Below are 17,042 nucleotides of genomic sequence, written 5' to 3' on the forward strand. Positions count from 1 at the left end.
GGAACCACTGACATAAACTGTAGGCCTAAATTATCTCTTGGTCTAACGTAGGTCGGGGAGGCTTGTCTGTATGAGCCGAGAACAAGGGTTTATATCCCATTTACAATGTGCTATGACCCCAGGGAGGTGGATTACTGTGGTGGAGTGCAACACTTACTGTACCATCAGCTCCCACTACTACCGCACAACTTAGTGCTACTCATACACTGGCTCAGTTCCAACGTCATCCCTAAGCCCTCAAGCCCTGAACCTCACAGACTTAATTGACGTCAGCTGTAAGTGCTTGAGAGGGGGCGCAAGTGCTCAAAATGGCACTCATAACCCTGTTTGCCATACTATTGCTGCAACTCACAGGTCCAGAGGTACGCCTATGCCAGCCAGGGCCAGTGTGCTTCATGTTGTGTCACATCCGTGAGACACAACTCTCATCTTGACCTAGTTATGACGACCATGCAGACTTACCATGGTTATTTCTTCTCACGTTTGTGTTACTTAGGCTTACTTCTTGACCACAATGTTAACATTTTGATAGCAGGTTATTTAGACAGATGCTAGGTTGATTGATTACCTCTGGTATCCTAGTTTCAAAGCACAGATCATTTTTTGCATAGAAATTGTTTAGACTGACGCTACAGGTTCTTGGTTTACTCGAGATCCTAGTTTACTGAGGCTATACACTATACTATCTCTCTGCATTTGTTGTATGTTTACCTCTCTTATTGTAAGTCACTCTGGTTAAGAGCATCTGCTAAAAGACTAAATTGCTAATTGTAAATTGGCATCACAGCCAGCTTGGCTGCAACGCAATCTGCTACAGATGAGCTTCTCAGCTCATCAGCAGGTCAGCCCAATAAGCCCAATAACCCAGTTACTGGGCATTTAATTCATTGAGTGTAGATCAAAATAATAAATTCTCTCTTTTCCTCTCTCTAGCCACTTTCTATCCCTCATTTCTTTCCCCTGTTAATAAATTGGATTTTGGCACCATCTGATCCCATCCTTGTATTCACCATGAAAAGATATGTATTTGGATTTTGTTTTATATACTCTGTGATCAAAGGTATTAAGCAATAATAAATGCATTGATTGTTATATTCATTCCAAGTTATTAGACAACACAATGATAATAAGCCATAATTCACTGAATGTTGTTTTATTTTCACTGCATATTCTTGACTTTCATAATTTTGTGTGATCTTGTGGAATAGTATTGTTTAATAAAACCATGTTTTGACATTAAGAATGATTTACTATAAAAGCCCACGTCCCTCAGAGTTGTTGTATGGCAGGTTTATTGATTATTGAGGTATTGCTTTTCAATGACTAAACATTATTAATATAGCCCCCCCCCTTAGGCCACAGCTGAATGGGTAGAAAGGCAGCCTGGGAAACAGATGATACCAGGTTCAACTCCTGGCCCTCCTGTTATGTGTCGAAGTGTCCATGAGCAAGACACTTAACCCCGAACTGCTCCCTCTCCTTGCGCTCATCAGAACCATCTGAGCAGCCATCAGCTGGGTGAAGCTGAAAATCAAATTTGCCCTTTGGGATTAGCCAGGTCTCCCCTTTCCTTTCCCTTTAGTTGTAGAGAACGTTGAGGGTCTATGTGTTCTTGTAGAGAACGTTGAGGGTCTATGTGTTCTTGTAGAAAACGTTGAGGGTCTATGAGTTCTTCAGGTAGTTGCAGAGACCCTTGAGGCCTCCTTGCAGAGCGTCTCTGATTGGTTTGATGAGCGGGTTGTGGACAACGTGAAGTCCTTTATCCAAAGGATGGCACGCCACCCTCTCCAGACAACACAACTGAAGCATCTCCTAACACACACACACACACACACACACACACACACACACACACACACACACACACACACACACACACACACACACACACACACACACACACACACACACACACACACACACACACACACACACACACGCGCACACACACGCACACACACTTGATTTGGGGCAGGTGGGTTGATGCGGCCGTGCAGCAGAGGGGTTAAGGCACAGTGATGTGTTTTTTTTCTCACTGCCATGCTTTTGCATATTTTGGGCTCGATGAGAAATGCTTCATATATGACTAGACGCAGGTATATGAACCGCCAAAACTGAACCAGTTTGAGCAAGCCCTGCTGAAGCCTAAAAACAATTCAACTTTTTGGGGAAAATGCTGCCAGCTTTAGCTTACAAAAAAACATCTTACCTGAGGAAGATCTTTAATGTCATTAAAGTCTATGTTTAACAACTCCAGCCTACAGCACAGGAAATGAATTACATGAAAAACAAAACATGGAATCATTTTTTGAATCAAATTGAATTCATGAAATGACATTAAAGCATTATAATAGTATAGTGGGGTCGTGGCAGACCTGGTGAGACGGCCGATAGCTCTGGGTAGAGAGTGAAGTAGATTTCCCTCCAGGATGAAGATCTTCAGCTCACAGAGTGTGTGGATGTTCTCTGACATGTTCTCCAACGCATTATTACCAAGATGGAGAAAGACCTGAGAGAGAGAGAGAGAGAGATAGAGAGAGAGAGAGAGAGAGAGAGAGAGAGAGAGAGAGAGAGAGAGAGAGAGAGAGAGAGAGAGAGAGAGAGAGAGAGAGAGAGAGAGAGAGAATGTAAGCAGGTGCTTGTGGAAAATATGTGTGTGTGTGTGTGTGTGTGTGTGTGTGTGTGTGTGTGTGTGTGTGTGTGTGTGTGTGTGTGTGTGTGTGTGTGTGTGTGTGTGTGTGTGTGTGTGTGTGTGTGTGTGTGTGTGTGTGTGTGTGTGTGTGTGTGTGTGTGTGTGTGTGTACCAGAGTCTTCATGCTGTAGATGCAGACAGGAAGTTGTTCCAGCCGGTTGTGACTCAGGTCCAGTTTTCTCAGGCGACTCAAAGACGAGAGAGAGGAGGGAAGAGAAACCAATTGGTTGTTACCTAAACTCAATACCTAGAGAGGAGAGGAGAGGAGAGGAGATACATAAGTACCTACACTAGAATTTTAGAAATGTTTTTATTCAAAACCAAGCTTCTTTGTTCACCTAGACTTAACACTTGCTTTTGGGGAATCAAAGTAGTACATTAAACCTAGGGTCTCTAGTATAGCAAATCCAGAGCCCATATATATGCCAATTCAGCTTTACAATGGCCCACATGATTCGTCTTGGGTTGGCTGGAGAACTGTGCATTATATTGAATGTTCAGTAGCAGCATAGTTGATTTAACCTTTTTTCATGTTTTAATTGATTTTAAAGAACAGCACCTAATACAACCCCCTCAGTGGACTGACAACAAACTGTGCATCCACGCCATCTGGTGGTGCTCCCTTGAACTGTGATGAGACTGCCATGGAGGAGGAACTGCACTGATTACGGGAGATGTCACAGGTCCAAGCTGACATTCGGAGACCGTCAGATCAAACACTGACATTGAGAGACTGTCAAGCCAAGCAACTAGTTCTGCTGGTGATGTGTCTACACCTCCACAGAGAAGAGAACAGTTTACCTCCCTAGAGGGCGGGGAAATACCCCAGTTTCTGGGTCTCCATTTGGTGGAGCTGTAACTGAGGATGAGTGGGTAGAGAAGATAGAGAGTTGCTTAAAGGCAAGGCACATAATCACAGTCTAGTTAGTCGTACCTCCAGTTGTGTACAGCCTCCGAGCTCCTCTGGTATGTCAGTCAGTCGGTTTCTGTAAACAAACAGGACCCTCAGTCTGGTCAGCTGACCTATTTCTACAGGAAGACTGGTTAGCTAGAGAGAGAGAGAGAGAGAGAGAGAGAGAGAGAGAGAGAGAGAGAGAGAGAGAGAGAGAGAGAGAGAGAGAGAGAGAGAGAGAGAGAGAGAGAGAGAGAGAGAGAGAGAGAGCGAGAGCGCGAGAGAAGCAACATTTAGGATTAACAGATTCAGGGATCAAATATAGAATCATTTAACAAAATGACAATAATAACACAATAGCAGAGCACTGAGCAGTGTTCCCAGTCACATGGCTGCTTCAACCCAGAAGGTTGAAACAGGTTAGTTTAGAACCAGTCACCTGGTTTCCCCAGAGGTTGAGGACCATCAGGTTGGACAGCAGAGACAGATGTGAAGGAAGCTTCCTCAACAGGTTGACAGACAGATTCAACTTTTGCACTTCACTCACTGCATATAATTCATCTGGAGTCTCCTGAATACATGGACACACATGTCGAGACGCATGAACGCACGCACGCACGCACTCACACACACACACACACACACACACACACACACACACACACACACACACACACACACACACACACACACACACACACACACACACACACACACACACACACACTCACACACACACACACACACACACACACACACACACACACACGGTTATGATACACGCATTAACTATTAAACAAAACAGTAACAACTAGAAAAAGTGCGCACAGGTCTCCACCAGGTCATAACCTGCTAAGTTATTATGGCTTCCATGGTGGCGCTATATAGGCCAATATGAAAGGGGTGCCCAGAGCCGTCTGGGAGAAATGCGGGGCCCGGTGCGGAGTTGACGAGCATGCACGCGCGCACAGCGCGCGTGCGTGCGTGGAGTACCCGCGCGCGCGCGAAGCGCGCGCGCGCGATTTTTTTGCGGTTTCTGTTGGATATATCCGAGTTTTGGGTGGTTATTTGCGGTTATTTTTGCCCTCAAAACATTAAGTTGGGTGTCATGTTGGGTGTCATGTTAAAAAAAAAATGTTCCCGTTTTTTTGCGAGGCCCCCCGTAGCGCGGGGCCCGGTGCGGCCGCACCGTTCGCACCACCCTTCCTGCGGCTCTGGGGGTGCCATTTCTTCTTAGGCCTTTCACGGCAATCGGACACTGCATTCATGATTTGAGGCATTTTGTTCCAGAAATGTGTTTTGCTAAATTAGACCTGCTGGTGGCGCTATAACAGGCCAATGTGAAAAGGGCAGCATTTCTTCCTCGGCCTAGTGGCGAGGAGTGCGTGCAAAGTTTCACGCAGATCGGTGCAGCGAATCGGCCTGTTTTAGCGCCACCATGAGGCTGATTTGGAATTTTTCAAGTGGTATTTCTTCCTCGTGGGAATGTGCGGACAGATCCATGTTGATCACATGACTATAGAGATACTGTGTACCGATTTGCGTGATCTGTAGGAGTAATATAAAAAAATAATGTTTTGCAAAAATCGGCCTCCAATCTGAAAAATTGGGGCAAAGGTTCGGCTTTGGCATCCAGGGAGTGTGTGTGCACAGTTTTGCATGAAACAAATTGTTTTGCAAAACTTGACCTCAAGGTGGCGCTATAACAGGCTGATCTGAAAAATTTGGGGCAGAGGTTCTGCTTTGGCATCCAGGGAGTGTGTGTGCACAGTTTCGCAGCGACCGGGCCAACGATGCCGTAGATTAGCTGTTCACAGACAGAAGGACACACGGACGGACGGACGGACAGGGTGCAAAACACACTCTCTCGCCATGCCTTTCGACCAGGCGGAGACAACAACAACAACAACAACAACATCTACAATGCCAACCTTTAACCCTCTCCGTGCCAGATTGAGGACTGTGTATCCAGACTGTTTGACAGCTTGTCGTCTCAGCAAGCCTTCGTCTCCTCTCTGTGTCCTCCTCTTCTCCTCCTCCTCCTCCTCCTTGTCCTCTGTCCCCCGCTCCTTACACACTCTACCTCCCATCTACGCTTGTTATACTCCACTAAAACCAGTGGTGGAAAGTAACAAAGTACATTTACTCAAGTATTTAACTTAAGCATACTTTTTTACATTTTTGCAATACTTCATACTTTTATTCCGTTACATCTCAGGGTCAAATGTTGTACTTTTTACTCCACTACAATTATAGGATAAACTGAGTTACATGTTACTTTGTAGATTTTGATTATTAGTACAAAACATTAACATTAAAGTCGTACATGCTATTTTGTACTTTCAAAAAGGTTTGACCATTTTTTAACTACTACTACTTTCACTTTAAGTAGTATATTTTGATGCCAATACTTTTGTACATTTACTGAAGTAAACTTTTGAATACAGGCCTTTTACTTAACAGTATTTTAATATTGTGGTATTGCTACTTTTACTTGTAGTAAAAAAATCTGAGTAGCTTACTTCTTCCACCACAAAGACTAAAAGGGGAAAAAGAAAAAAAGAAAAGAAAAAGAAAGCTAGCTAAGTGAATGCAAACTAATTTAGGTTTACTTTCGGTGTACCAGAAAATGACTCCATATGGGACATTTCATAATTAATAAATAATAATAAATTACTGTGTAAATCATATATGACGTCATGCAATATTTCATCCTACCTGTTTCAGCTTCTATAAATCAAGGCTTTCCTCATAATACCTGAAAAACTACCACCGAATATGAACTCAGCTAAAACGAGTCCATTCCCAAAACGTAAACTACTTTATGCACTCGTAAAACTAAAACTAACGGATGTTTCCAAACTATAATTACTCTGTTCTGTTGCCATCCAGCACCCCTCCTCTCTCACCACTGTGTCTGCTGTCACAGAGACATCTCTATTTGAGGACAACTGGATCTCACACGCACACACACACACACACACTCACACACACACACACACACACACACACACACACACACACACACACACACACACACACACACACACACACACACACACACACACACACACACACACACACACACACACACACACACACACACAGCTGACTGTGTCACTCACTGGTATTTGGTTTCACTGGGAATTAAACACACTGAAGCTTTATGGATATGAACCTCATTAACATTAACAATAATATCATTGTTATAATTGTGTTTCAATCCATAATATACTTACAACTATGTATTAAATGCGTGTTAGCATGTGACAGACCACAAGCAACCAAAAGGCTAACAGTCAGGATATGTCATATTATAATATAGTAATAATGAAAAGAAAATAGTAAAAATAGTAACATTAAAACTTGATAATAAGACATGGTCAAAAACGTTACTGTGACCCGGCCACGGCCGCCCGATCTCAGGGCACACACTCTATAACCACAAGGCTACTCAGCGGGCACGTCAATGTAAAGTCAGCTTAAACAAGGAATATTACTTCGGGTCTATAAAAGTAAAAGTCAAAAATACAACTTCAATTACACGGTTAGTGTTGATGTCTATACTTTTACTTTGAAGGCAAAGATTCTGCACGGGAAATCTGTGTTCACACCGACGCAAAGATATTTGCTCATGCAGTACGATTTCATTCAAAGTCGAGTTAAAGGCAACTTGGCGCAACGTTGCATCGAGCAGCGCGAACGAGGTGAACAGGGCGACACAAATGAAGCATTTCGTCGCTTCGGAGTCTTCGCTCTTGCTGAAAAATCCCGAACTGTGGCGACGTTTGCTTCACTATTCACATCTCAACAGCCAATCAGCATTGATGTTGTTCTTCTATCCTGAAGACAGCCAGTTGATTCCTTGATTCATATCCAGCTCCAACCGACCGACCGGGAACCATGCAACACAGGAAAGACAACACAAAAGCCCTTGCAGAGGCACATCAGGAACTCATTTTGCTAAACGAGATATTAACACATTGACCGCCATAGGTTAATCTCATAATGTACTCACCAGTGCCAACGTTTTACTGAGGGAATGTTTGGAACCAAAAAGGATGGATTCTGTTTTACCAAGGTGTAATGACAGTCTGTTATCACTCAGAAAGCCAAGTACGGATTTTGCTGAGTTGGGAACTGAGCGCTTCCTCAGCCTGCATTTTGTACTCGCCCGAGACCATGAGTGCTGAGTCGTCAGTGAACAAGACCAATTTGCAGTTACAGGCTGCATTCATGTCCTTAATGTTAGAAGGAACAGTAATGGCCCTAGTATGCTTCCTTGGGGAACCCCACAGTTCACTGGGAGGAGGGACGAGGACATGGTTCCATTGATGTCAACCACTTGTTCTCTTCCCTCAAGGTAGGATTTAATCCCGTTTCGTTTACAGATGTTCTATCAAAACCAATCGCCTTCAGCTTATTCAGTAGCATTAAATGATGTACGGTGTCGAACGCCTTTTGGAGGTCCAGCATGACCATGCTGCAGAATTTGCCCGAGTCTACCTCACGTTTGATGTAGTCAATCAAAAACAGTATAGGCTACATGTGTCAGTGGAGTGGGATGTTCTGAAACCGGATTGGAATTGGTATACACAAGTATAGAGTACTCTGCCATGCATGCAGTGTAATTATAGGGTAACTATAAACCTGGCACAGGGGACCGTTCTGTCAGAGTTACTGGTACATTTGAACACTGTCAGTATCTCCTCTCTCCTCTGAGACCATCTGAACTGAATTCAAACCCAGCCCTATTCCATTCCTACTGTCATCTCATTTCCCTTACCTAATAATAATCACTCATTCCTTTTTCTCACAGTCACATACTTTTCATTATGACATTATGTGCAGAAAGGTCAAGTGACATCTGATGGGAGACAAGGTTTTTAAGATTCTGTCTTCCACTGTGTATCTTGTCTGTCCAATCTTTTGTTTCATTTTTCCCAGCAAAAGAAAACTTAATGTGCCGATAACCCGGGGTTCCCCACAATTATATTGAACTTGTCCAAGGAGAAGAATGCATTCTATTATATTTGCAGAACAATGCCCTCTAATTGTGTTTCTCCCCTTAATTTTATTTCAATAGCTAAAGCTGTATTGTTGTTATTATATTCCAAATTAAACACTGTCACGGAACATGCTGTGATTGATTGATTGATTGTTTGTTTGTTTGATTGATTGATCGATATATATATATATATATATATATATATATATATATATATATATATATATATATATATATATATATATATATATATATATAGGGGTCAAGGGGTCAGGGGTCAAGTTGTTTTATCAGGAGTCGTTTAATTTGTATTTAAGTTTTAAGTCTGACATTTGTAATAACAACATATAAATCGGTTGAGAACTCAGTAAGAGATTATTTTAATTGTGGAGAGATGTATGCACTTTCATAGACAAATATGGGTGGGACATACATGCATTATGAGGCATAGCTTGCCATAATCAATATGGTTAACACGTCACTCCAATGAGCAACAGCAGCCACAATTATGAGGAAACACAATAGCTGATTTTAGCAACACTATAGATGATTTTAGCATCTTAAACAGAAGAGGGCCCGCCTGCAAAACCTAAGTTTGTTTGTAGTCTTAGGAGGCCATCTAGTGACCACTTTAAGTGACACACACACACACACACACACACACACACACACACACACACACACACACACACACACACACACACACACACACACACACACACACACACACACACACACACACACACACACACACACACCCAAACACACACACACACACACACACACACACACACACACACACACACACACACACACACACACACACACACACACACACACACACACACACACACACACACACACACACACACACACACACACACACACACACACACACACACACACACACACACACACACACACACACACACACACACACACACACAGAGAGCACACAGCACAGACGTGTACATAGATTCACACTTGACTTTACATAACAATCACTGTGTGACTCTAATAATAGGGTCTAAGTACTTGGGGTTTAATGTATGTTAATGTTCTATATCCCTTTATTTGCATCTTCCTATATTTCGTTTTTTTAAATGTATTATTTCAATAAAAACAAAACATCCAAAGTTGTTCATAAATTAAAAAGAAATTCCATAATGAATGAATACATACATACATACATACATACATACATACATACATACATACATACATACATACATACATACATACATACATACATACATACAGTACATACAGTACATACAGTACATACATACATCTATTTTGGGTCTCGAGCTAAAACGTTTGGGAACCACTGACATAAACTGTAGGCCTAAATTATCTCTTGGTCTAACGTAGGTCGGGGAGGCTTGTCTGTATGAGCCGAGAACAAGGGTTTATATCCCATTTACAATGTGCTATGACCCCAGGGAGGTGGATTACTGTGGTGGAGTGCAACACTTACTGTACCATCAGCTCCCACTACTACCGCACAACTTAGTGCTACTCATACACTGGCTCAGTTCCAACGTCATCCCTAAGCCCTCAAGCCCTGAACCTCACAGACTTAATTGACGTCAGCTGTAAGTGCTTGAGAGGGGGCGCAAGTGCTCAAAATGGCACTCATAACCCTGTTTGCCATACTATTGCTGCAACTCACAGGTCCAGAGGTACGCCTATGCCAGGGCCAGTGTGCTTCATGTTGTGTCACATCCGTGAGACACAACTCTCATCTTGACCTAGTTATGACGACCATGCAGACTTACCATGGTTATTTCTTCTCACGTTTGTGTTACTTAGGCTTACTTCTTGACCACAATGTTAACATTTTGATAGCAGGTTATTTAGACAGATGCTAGGTTGATTGATTACCTCTGGTATCCTAGTTTCAAAGCACAGATCATTTTTTGCATAGAAATTGTTTAGACTGACGCTACAGGTTCTTGGTTTACTCGAGATCCTAGTTTACTGAGGCTATACACTATACTATCTCTCTGCATTTGTTGTATGTTTACCTCTCTTATTGTAAGTCACTCTGGTTAAGAGCATCTGCTAAAAGACTAAATTGCTAATTGTAAATTGGCATCACAGCCAGCTTGGCTGCAACGCAATCTGCTACAGATGAGCTTCTCAGCTCATCAGCAGGTCAGCCCAATAAGCCCAATAACCCAGTTACTGGGCATTTAATTCATTGAGTGTAGATCAAAATAATAAATTCTCTCTTTTCCTCTCTCTAGCCACTTTCTATCCCTCATTTCTTTCCCCTGTTAATAAATTGGATTTTGGCACCATCTGATCCCATCCTTGTATTCACCATGAAAAGATATGTATTTGGATTTTGTTTTATATACTCTGTGATCAAAGGTATTAAGCAATAATAAATGCATTGATTGTTATATTCATTCCAAGTTATTAGACAACACAATGATAATAAGCCATAATTCACTGAATGTTGTTTTATTTTCACTGCATATTCTTGACTTTCATAATTTTGTGTGATCTTGTGGAATAGTATTGTTTAATAAAACCATGTTTTGACATTAAGAATGATTTACTATAAAAGCCCACGTCCCTCAGAGTTGTTGTATGGCAGGTTTATTGATTATTGAGGTATTGCTTTTCAATGACTAAACATTATTAATATAGCCCCCCCCCTTGGTGAGGCCACAGCTGAATGGGTAGAAAGGCAGCCTGGGAAACAGATGATACCAGGTTCAACTCCTGGCCCTCCTGTTATGTGTCGAAGTGTCCATGAGCAAGACACTTAACCCCGAACTGCTCCCTCTCCTTGCGCTCATCAGAACCATCTGAGCAGCCATCAGCTGGGTGAAGCTGAAAATCAAATTTGCCCTTTGGGATTAGCCAGGTCTCCCCTTTCCTTTCCCTTTAGTTGTAGAGAACGTTGAGGGTCTATGTGTTCTTGTAGAGAACGTTGAGGGTCTATGTGTTCTTGTAGAAAACGTTGAGGGTCTATGAGTTCTTCAGGTAGTTGCAGAGACCCTTGAGGCCTCCTTGCAGAGCGTCTCTGATTGGTTTGATGAGCGGGTTGTGGACAACGTGAAGTCCTTTATCCAAAGGATGGCACGCCACCCTCTCCAGACAACACAACTGAAGCATCTCCTAACACACACACACACACACACACACACACACACACACACACACACACACACACACACACACACACACACACACACACACACACACACACACACACACACACACACACACACACACACACACACACACGCGCACACACACGCACACACACTTGATTTGGGGCAGGTGGGTTGATGCGGCCGTGCAGCAGAGGGGTTAAGGCACAGTGATGTGTTTTTTTTCTCACTGCCATGCTTTTGCATATTTTGGGCTCGATGAGAAATGCTTCATATATGACTAGACGCAGGTATATGAACCGCCAAAACTGAACCAGTTTGAGCAAGCCCTGCTGAAGCCTAAAAACAATTCAACTTTTTGGGGAAAATGCTGCCAGCTTTAGCTTACAAAAAAACATCTTACCTGAGGAAGATCTTTAATGTCATTAAAGTCTATGTTTAACAACTCCAGCCTACAGCACAGGAAATGAATTACATGAAAAACAAAACATGGAATCATTTTTTGAATCAAATTGAATTCATGAAATGACATTAAAGCATTATAATAGTATAGTGGGGTCGTGGCAGACCTGGTGAGACGGCCGATAGCTCTGGGTAGAGAGTGAAGTAGATTTCCCTCCAGGATGAAGATCTTCAGCTCACAGAGTGTGTGGATGTTCTCTGACATGTTCTCCAACGCATTATTACCAAGATGGAGAAAGACCTGAGAGAGAGAGAGAGAGAGATAGAGAGAGAGAGAGAGAGAGAGAGAGAGAGAGAGAGAGAGAGAGAGAGAGAGAGAGAGAGAGAGAGAGAGAGAGAGAGAGAGAGAGAGAGAATGTAAGCAGGTGCTTGTGGAAAATATGTGTGTGTGTGTGTGTGTGTGTGTGTGTGTGTGTGTGTGTGTGTGTGTGTGTGTGTGTGTGTGTGTGTGTGTGTGTGTGTGTGTGTGTGTGTGTGTGTGTGTGTGTGTGTGTGTGTGTGTGTGTGTGTGTGTGTGTGTGTGTGTGTACCAGAGTCTTCATGCTGTAGATGCAGACAGGAAGTTGTTCCAGCCGGTTGTGACTCAGGTCCAGTTTTCTCAGGCGACTCAAAGACGAGAGAGAGGAGGGAAGAGAAACCAATTGGTTGTTACCTAAACTCAATACCTAGAGAGGAGAGGAGAGGAGAGGAGATACATAAGTACCTACACTAGAATTTTAGAAATGTTTTTATTCAAAACCAAGCTTCTTTGTTCACCTAGACTTAACACTTGCTTTTGGGGAATCAAAGTAGTACATTAAACCTAGGGTCTCTAGTATAGCAAATCCAGAGCCCATATATATGCCAATTCAGCTTTACAATGGCCCACATGATTCGTCTTGGGTTGGCTGGAGAACTGTGCATTATATTGAATGTTCAGTAGCAGCATAGTTGATTTAACCTTTTTTCATGTTTTAATTGATTTTAAAGAACAGCACCTAATACAACCCCCTCAGTGGACTGACAACAAACTGTGCATCCACGCCATCTGGTGGTGCTCCCTTGAACTGTGATGAGACTGCCATGGAGGAGGAACTGCACTGATTACGGGAGATGTCACAGGTCCAAGCTGACATTCGGAGACCGTCAGATCAAACACTGACATTGAGAGACTGTCAAGCCAAGCAACTAGTTCTGCTGGTGATGTGTCTACACCTCCACAGAGAAGAGAACAGTTTACCTCCCTAGAGGGCGGGGAAATACCCCAGTTTCTGGGTCTCCATTTGGTGGAGCTGTAACTGAGGATGAGTGGGTAGAGAAGATAGAGAGTTGCTTAAAGGCAAGGCACATAATCACAGTCTAGTTAGTCGTACCTCCAGTTGTGTACAGCCTCCGAGCTCCTCTGGTATGTCAGTCAGTCGGTTTCTGTAAACAAACAGGACCCTCAGTCTGGTCAGCTGACCTATTTCTACAGGAAGACTGGTTAGCTAGAGAGAAAGAGAGAGAGAGAGAGAGAGAGAGAGAGAAGAGAGAGAGAGAGAGAGAGAGAGAGAGAGAGAGAGAGAGAGAGAGAGAGAGAGAGAGAGAGAGAGAGAGAGCGAGAGCGCGAGAGAAGCAACATTTAGGATTAACAGATTCAGGGATCAAATATAGAATCATTTAACAAAATGACAATAATAACACAATAGCAGAGCACTGAGCAGTGTTCCCAGTCACATGGCTGCTTCAACCCAGAAGGTTGAAACAGGTTAGTTTAGAACCAGTCACCTGGTTTCCCCAGAGGTTGAGGACCATCAGGTTGGACAGCAGAGACAGATGTGAAGGAAGCTTCCTCAACAGGTTGACAGACAGATTCAACTTTTGCACTTCACTCACTGCATATAATTCATCTGGAGTCTCCTGAATACATGGACACACATGTCGAGACGCATGAACGCACGCACGCACGCACTCACACACACACACACACACACACACACACACACACACACACACACACACACACACACACACACACACACACACACACACACACACACACACACACACACACACACTCACACACACACACACACACACACACACACACACACACACACGGTTATGATACACGCATTAACTATTAAACAAAACAGTAACAACTAGAAAAAGTGCGCACAGGTCTCCACCAGGTCATAACCTGCTAAGTTATTATGGCTTCCATGGTGGCGCTATATAGGCCAATATGAAAGGGGTGCCCAGAGCCGTCTGGGAGAAATGCGGGGCCCGGTGCGGAGTTGACGAGCATGCACGCGCGCACAGCGCGCGTGCGTGCGTGGAGTACCCGCGCGCGCGCGAAGCGCGCGCGCGCGATTTTTTTGCGGTTTCTGTTGGATATATCCGAGTTTTGGGTGGTTATTTGCGGTTATTTTTGCCCTCAAAACATTAAGTTGGGTGTCATGTTGGGTGTCATGTTAAAAAAAAAATGTTCCCGTTTTTTTGCGAGGCCCCCCGTAGCGCGGGGCCCGGTGCGGCCGCACCGTTCGCACCACCCTTCCTGCGGCTCTGGGGGTGCCATTTCTTCTTAGGCCTTTCACGGCAATCGGACACTGCATTCATGATTTGAGGCATTTTGTTCCAGAAATGTGTTTTGCTAAATTAGACCTGCTGGTGGCGCTATAACAGGCCAATGTGAAAAGGGCAGCATTTCTTCCTCGGCCTAGTGGCGAGGAGTGCGTGCAAAGTTTCACGCAGATCGGTGCAGCGAATCGGCCTGTTTTAGCGCCACCATGAGGCTGATTTGGAATTTTTCAAGTGGTATTTCTTCCTCGTGGGAATGTGCGGACAGATCCATGTTGATCACATGACTATAGAGATACTGTGTACCGATTTGCGTGATCTGTAGGAGTAATATAAAAAAATAATGTTTTGCAAAAATCGGCCTCCAATCTGAAAAATTGGGGCAAAGGTTCGGCTTTGGCATCCAGGGAGTGTGTGTGCACAGTTTTGCATGAAACAAATTGTTTTGCAAAACTTGACCTCAAGGTGGCGCTATAACAGGCTGATCTGAAAAATTTGGGGCAGAGGTTCTGCTTTGGCATCCAGGGAGTGTGTGTGCACAGTTTCGCAGCGACCGGGCCAACGATGCCGTAGATTAGCTGTTCACAGACAGAAGGACACACGGACGGACGGACGGACAGGGTGCAAAACACACTCTCTCGCCATGCCTTTCGACCAGGCGGAGACAACAACAACAACAACAACAACATCTACAATGCCAACCTTTAACCCTCTCCGTGCCAGATTGAGGACTGTGTATCCAGACTGTTTGACAGCTTGTCGTCTCAGCAAGCCTTCGTCTCCTCTCTGTGTCCTCCTCTTCTCCTCCTCCTCCTCCTCCTTGTCCTCTGTCCCCCGCTCCTTACACACTCTACCTCCCATCTACGCTTGTTATACTCCACTAAAACCAGTGGTGGAAAGTAACAAAGTACATTTACTCAAGTATTTAACTTAAGCATACTTTTTTACATTTTTGCAATACTTCATACTTTTATTCCGTTACATCTCAGGGTCAAATGTTGTACTTTTTACTCCACTACAATTATAGGATAAACTGAGTTACATGTTACTTTGTAGATTTTGATTATTAGTACAAAACATTAACATTAAAGTCGTACATGCTATTTTGTACTTTCAAAAAGGTTTGACCATTTTTTAACTACTACTACTTTCACTTTAAGTAGTATATTTTGATGCCAATACTTTTGTACATTTACTGAAGTAAACTTTTGAATACAGGCCTTTTACTTAACAGTATTTTAATATTGTGGTATTGCTACTTTTACTTGTAGTAAAAAAATCTGAGTAGCTTACTTCTTCCACCACAAAGACTAAAAGGGGAAAAAGAAAAAAAGAAAAGAAAAAGAAAGCTAGCTAAGTGAATGCAAACTAATTTAGGTTTACTTTCGGTGTACCAGAAAATGACTCCATATGGGACATTTCATAATTAATAAATAATAATAAATTACTGTGTAAATCATATATGACGTCATGCAATATTTCATCCTACCTGTTTCAGCTTCTATAAATCAAGGCTTTCCTCATAATACCTGAAAAACTACCACCGAATATGAACTCAGCTAAAACGAGTCCATTCCCAAAACGTAAACTACTTTATGCACTCGTAAAACTAAAACTAACGGATGTTTCCAAACTATAATTACTCTGTTCTGTTGCCATCCAGCACCCCTCCTCTCTCACCACTGTGTCTGCTGTCACAGAGACATCTCTATTTGAGGACAACTGGATCTCACACGCACACACACACACACACACTCACACACACACACACACACACACACACACACACACACACACACACACACACACACACACACACACACACACACACACACACACACACACACACACACACACACACACACACACACACACACACACACACACACACAGCTGACTGTGTCACTCACTGGTATTTGGTTTCACTGGGAATTAAACACACTGAAGCTTTATGGATATGAACCTCATTAACATTAACAATAATATCATTGTTATAATTGTGTTTCAATCCATAATATACTTACAACTATGTATTAAATGCGTGTTAGCATGTGACAGACCACAAGCAACCAAAAGGCTAACAGTCAGGATATGTCATATTATAATATAGTAATAATGAAAAGAAAATAGTAAAAATAGTAACATTAAAACTTGATAATAAGACATGGTCAAAAACGTTACTGTGACCCGGCCACGGCCGCCCGATCTCAGGGCACACACTCTATAACCACAAGGCTACTCAGCGGGCACGTCAATGTAAAGTCAGCTTAAACAAGGAATATTACTTCGGGTCTATAAAAGTAAAAGTCAAAAATACAACTT

General features: G+C 43.0%; 2 protein-coding genes across 4 annotated transcripts; both read right to left on the reverse strand.

The window, feature by feature from the left end:
* Window positions 1-1,371: 1,371 nt before the first annotated feature.
* LOC311038723 (uncharacterized protein) lies at window positions 1,372-6,509 on the reverse strand. Of its 2 annotated transcripts, none has more exons than XM_084048311.1 (8): window positions 6,303-6,509; window positions 5,516-5,693; window positions 4,024-4,155; window positions 3,627-3,740; window positions 2,805-2,939; window positions 2,376-2,509; window positions 2,210-2,258; window positions 1,372-1,800 (listed from the first exon to the last, which is right to left on the reverse strand). In XM_084048311.1, the coding sequence occupies exons 2-8, from the start codon at window positions 5,672-5,674 to the stop codon at window positions 1,663-1,665; spliced, it is 861 nt and encodes a 286-aa protein (XP_083904437.1). In that variant the 5' UTR covers window positions 5,675-5,693; window positions 6,303-6,509; the 3' UTR covers window positions 1,372-1,662. The 2 variants fall into 2 exon arrangements, with proteins under 2 accessions (XP_083904437.1, XP_083904436.1); XM_084048310.1 differs by having other exon boundaries at window positions 1,372-1,812.
* A 4,536-nt stretch (window positions 6,510-11,045) lies between these two features.
* Window positions 11,046-16,416, reverse strand: LOC311038799 (uncharacterized protein). Of its 2 annotated transcripts, none has more exons than XM_084048406.1 (8): window positions 16,210-16,416; window positions 15,423-15,600; window positions 13,929-14,060; window positions 13,535-13,648; window positions 12,713-12,847; window positions 12,290-12,423; window positions 12,124-12,172; window positions 11,046-11,712 (listed from the first exon to the last, which is right to left on the reverse strand). In XM_084048406.1, exons 2-8 carry the CDS (start codon window positions 15,579-15,581, stop codon window positions 11,575-11,577), a joined length of 861 nt encoding a protein of 286 aa, XP_083904532.1. In that variant the 5' UTR covers window positions 15,582-15,600; window positions 16,210-16,416; the 3' UTR covers window positions 11,046-11,574. The 2 variants fall into 2 exon arrangements, with proteins under 2 accessions (XP_083904532.1, XP_083904531.1); XM_084048405.1 differs by having other exon boundaries at window positions 11,046-11,724.
* Between the last annotated feature and the right edge of the window lie 626 nt (window positions 16,417-17,042).

This window comes from Gymnoscopelus microlampas (genome assembly GCF_963454915.1).
Source record: "Gymnoscopelus microlampas genome assembly, chromosome: 22".
Classification (NCBI taxonomy): Eukaryota; Metazoa; Chordata; class Actinopteri; order Myctophiformes; family Myctophidae; genus Gymnoscopelus; species Gymnoscopelus microlampas.

Excerpts from the sequence above, each read along its gene's own strand:
- LOC311038723 (XM_084048310.1), bottom strand. The coding sequence starts at position 5,674 with ATGGGAGGTAGAGTGTGTAAGGAGCGGGGGACAGAGGACAAGGAGGAG. Across the intron at positions 3,741-4,023 it reads TCAACCTCTGGGGAAACCAG|CTAACCAGTCTTCCTGTAGA; the intron begins GTGACTGGTTCT and ends CTCTCTCTCTAG. Across the intron at positions 2,940-3,626 it reads GAGGCTGTACACAACTGGAG|GTATTGAGTTTAGGTAACAA; the intron begins GTACGACTAACT and ends TCTCCTCTCTAG.
- LOC311038799 (XM_084048405.1), bottom strand. The coding sequence starts at position 15,581 with ATGGGAGGTAGAGTGTGTAAGGAGCGGGGGACAGAGGACAAGGAGGAG. Across the intron at positions 13,649-13,928 it reads TCAACCTCTGGGGAAACCAG|CTAACCAGTCTTCCTGTAGA; the intron begins GTGACTGGTTCT and ends CTTTCTCTCTAG. Across the intron at positions 12,424-12,712 it reads TCTACAGCATGAAGACTCTG|GTCTTTCTCCATCTTGGTAA; the intron begins GTACACACACAC and ends TCTCTCTCTCAG.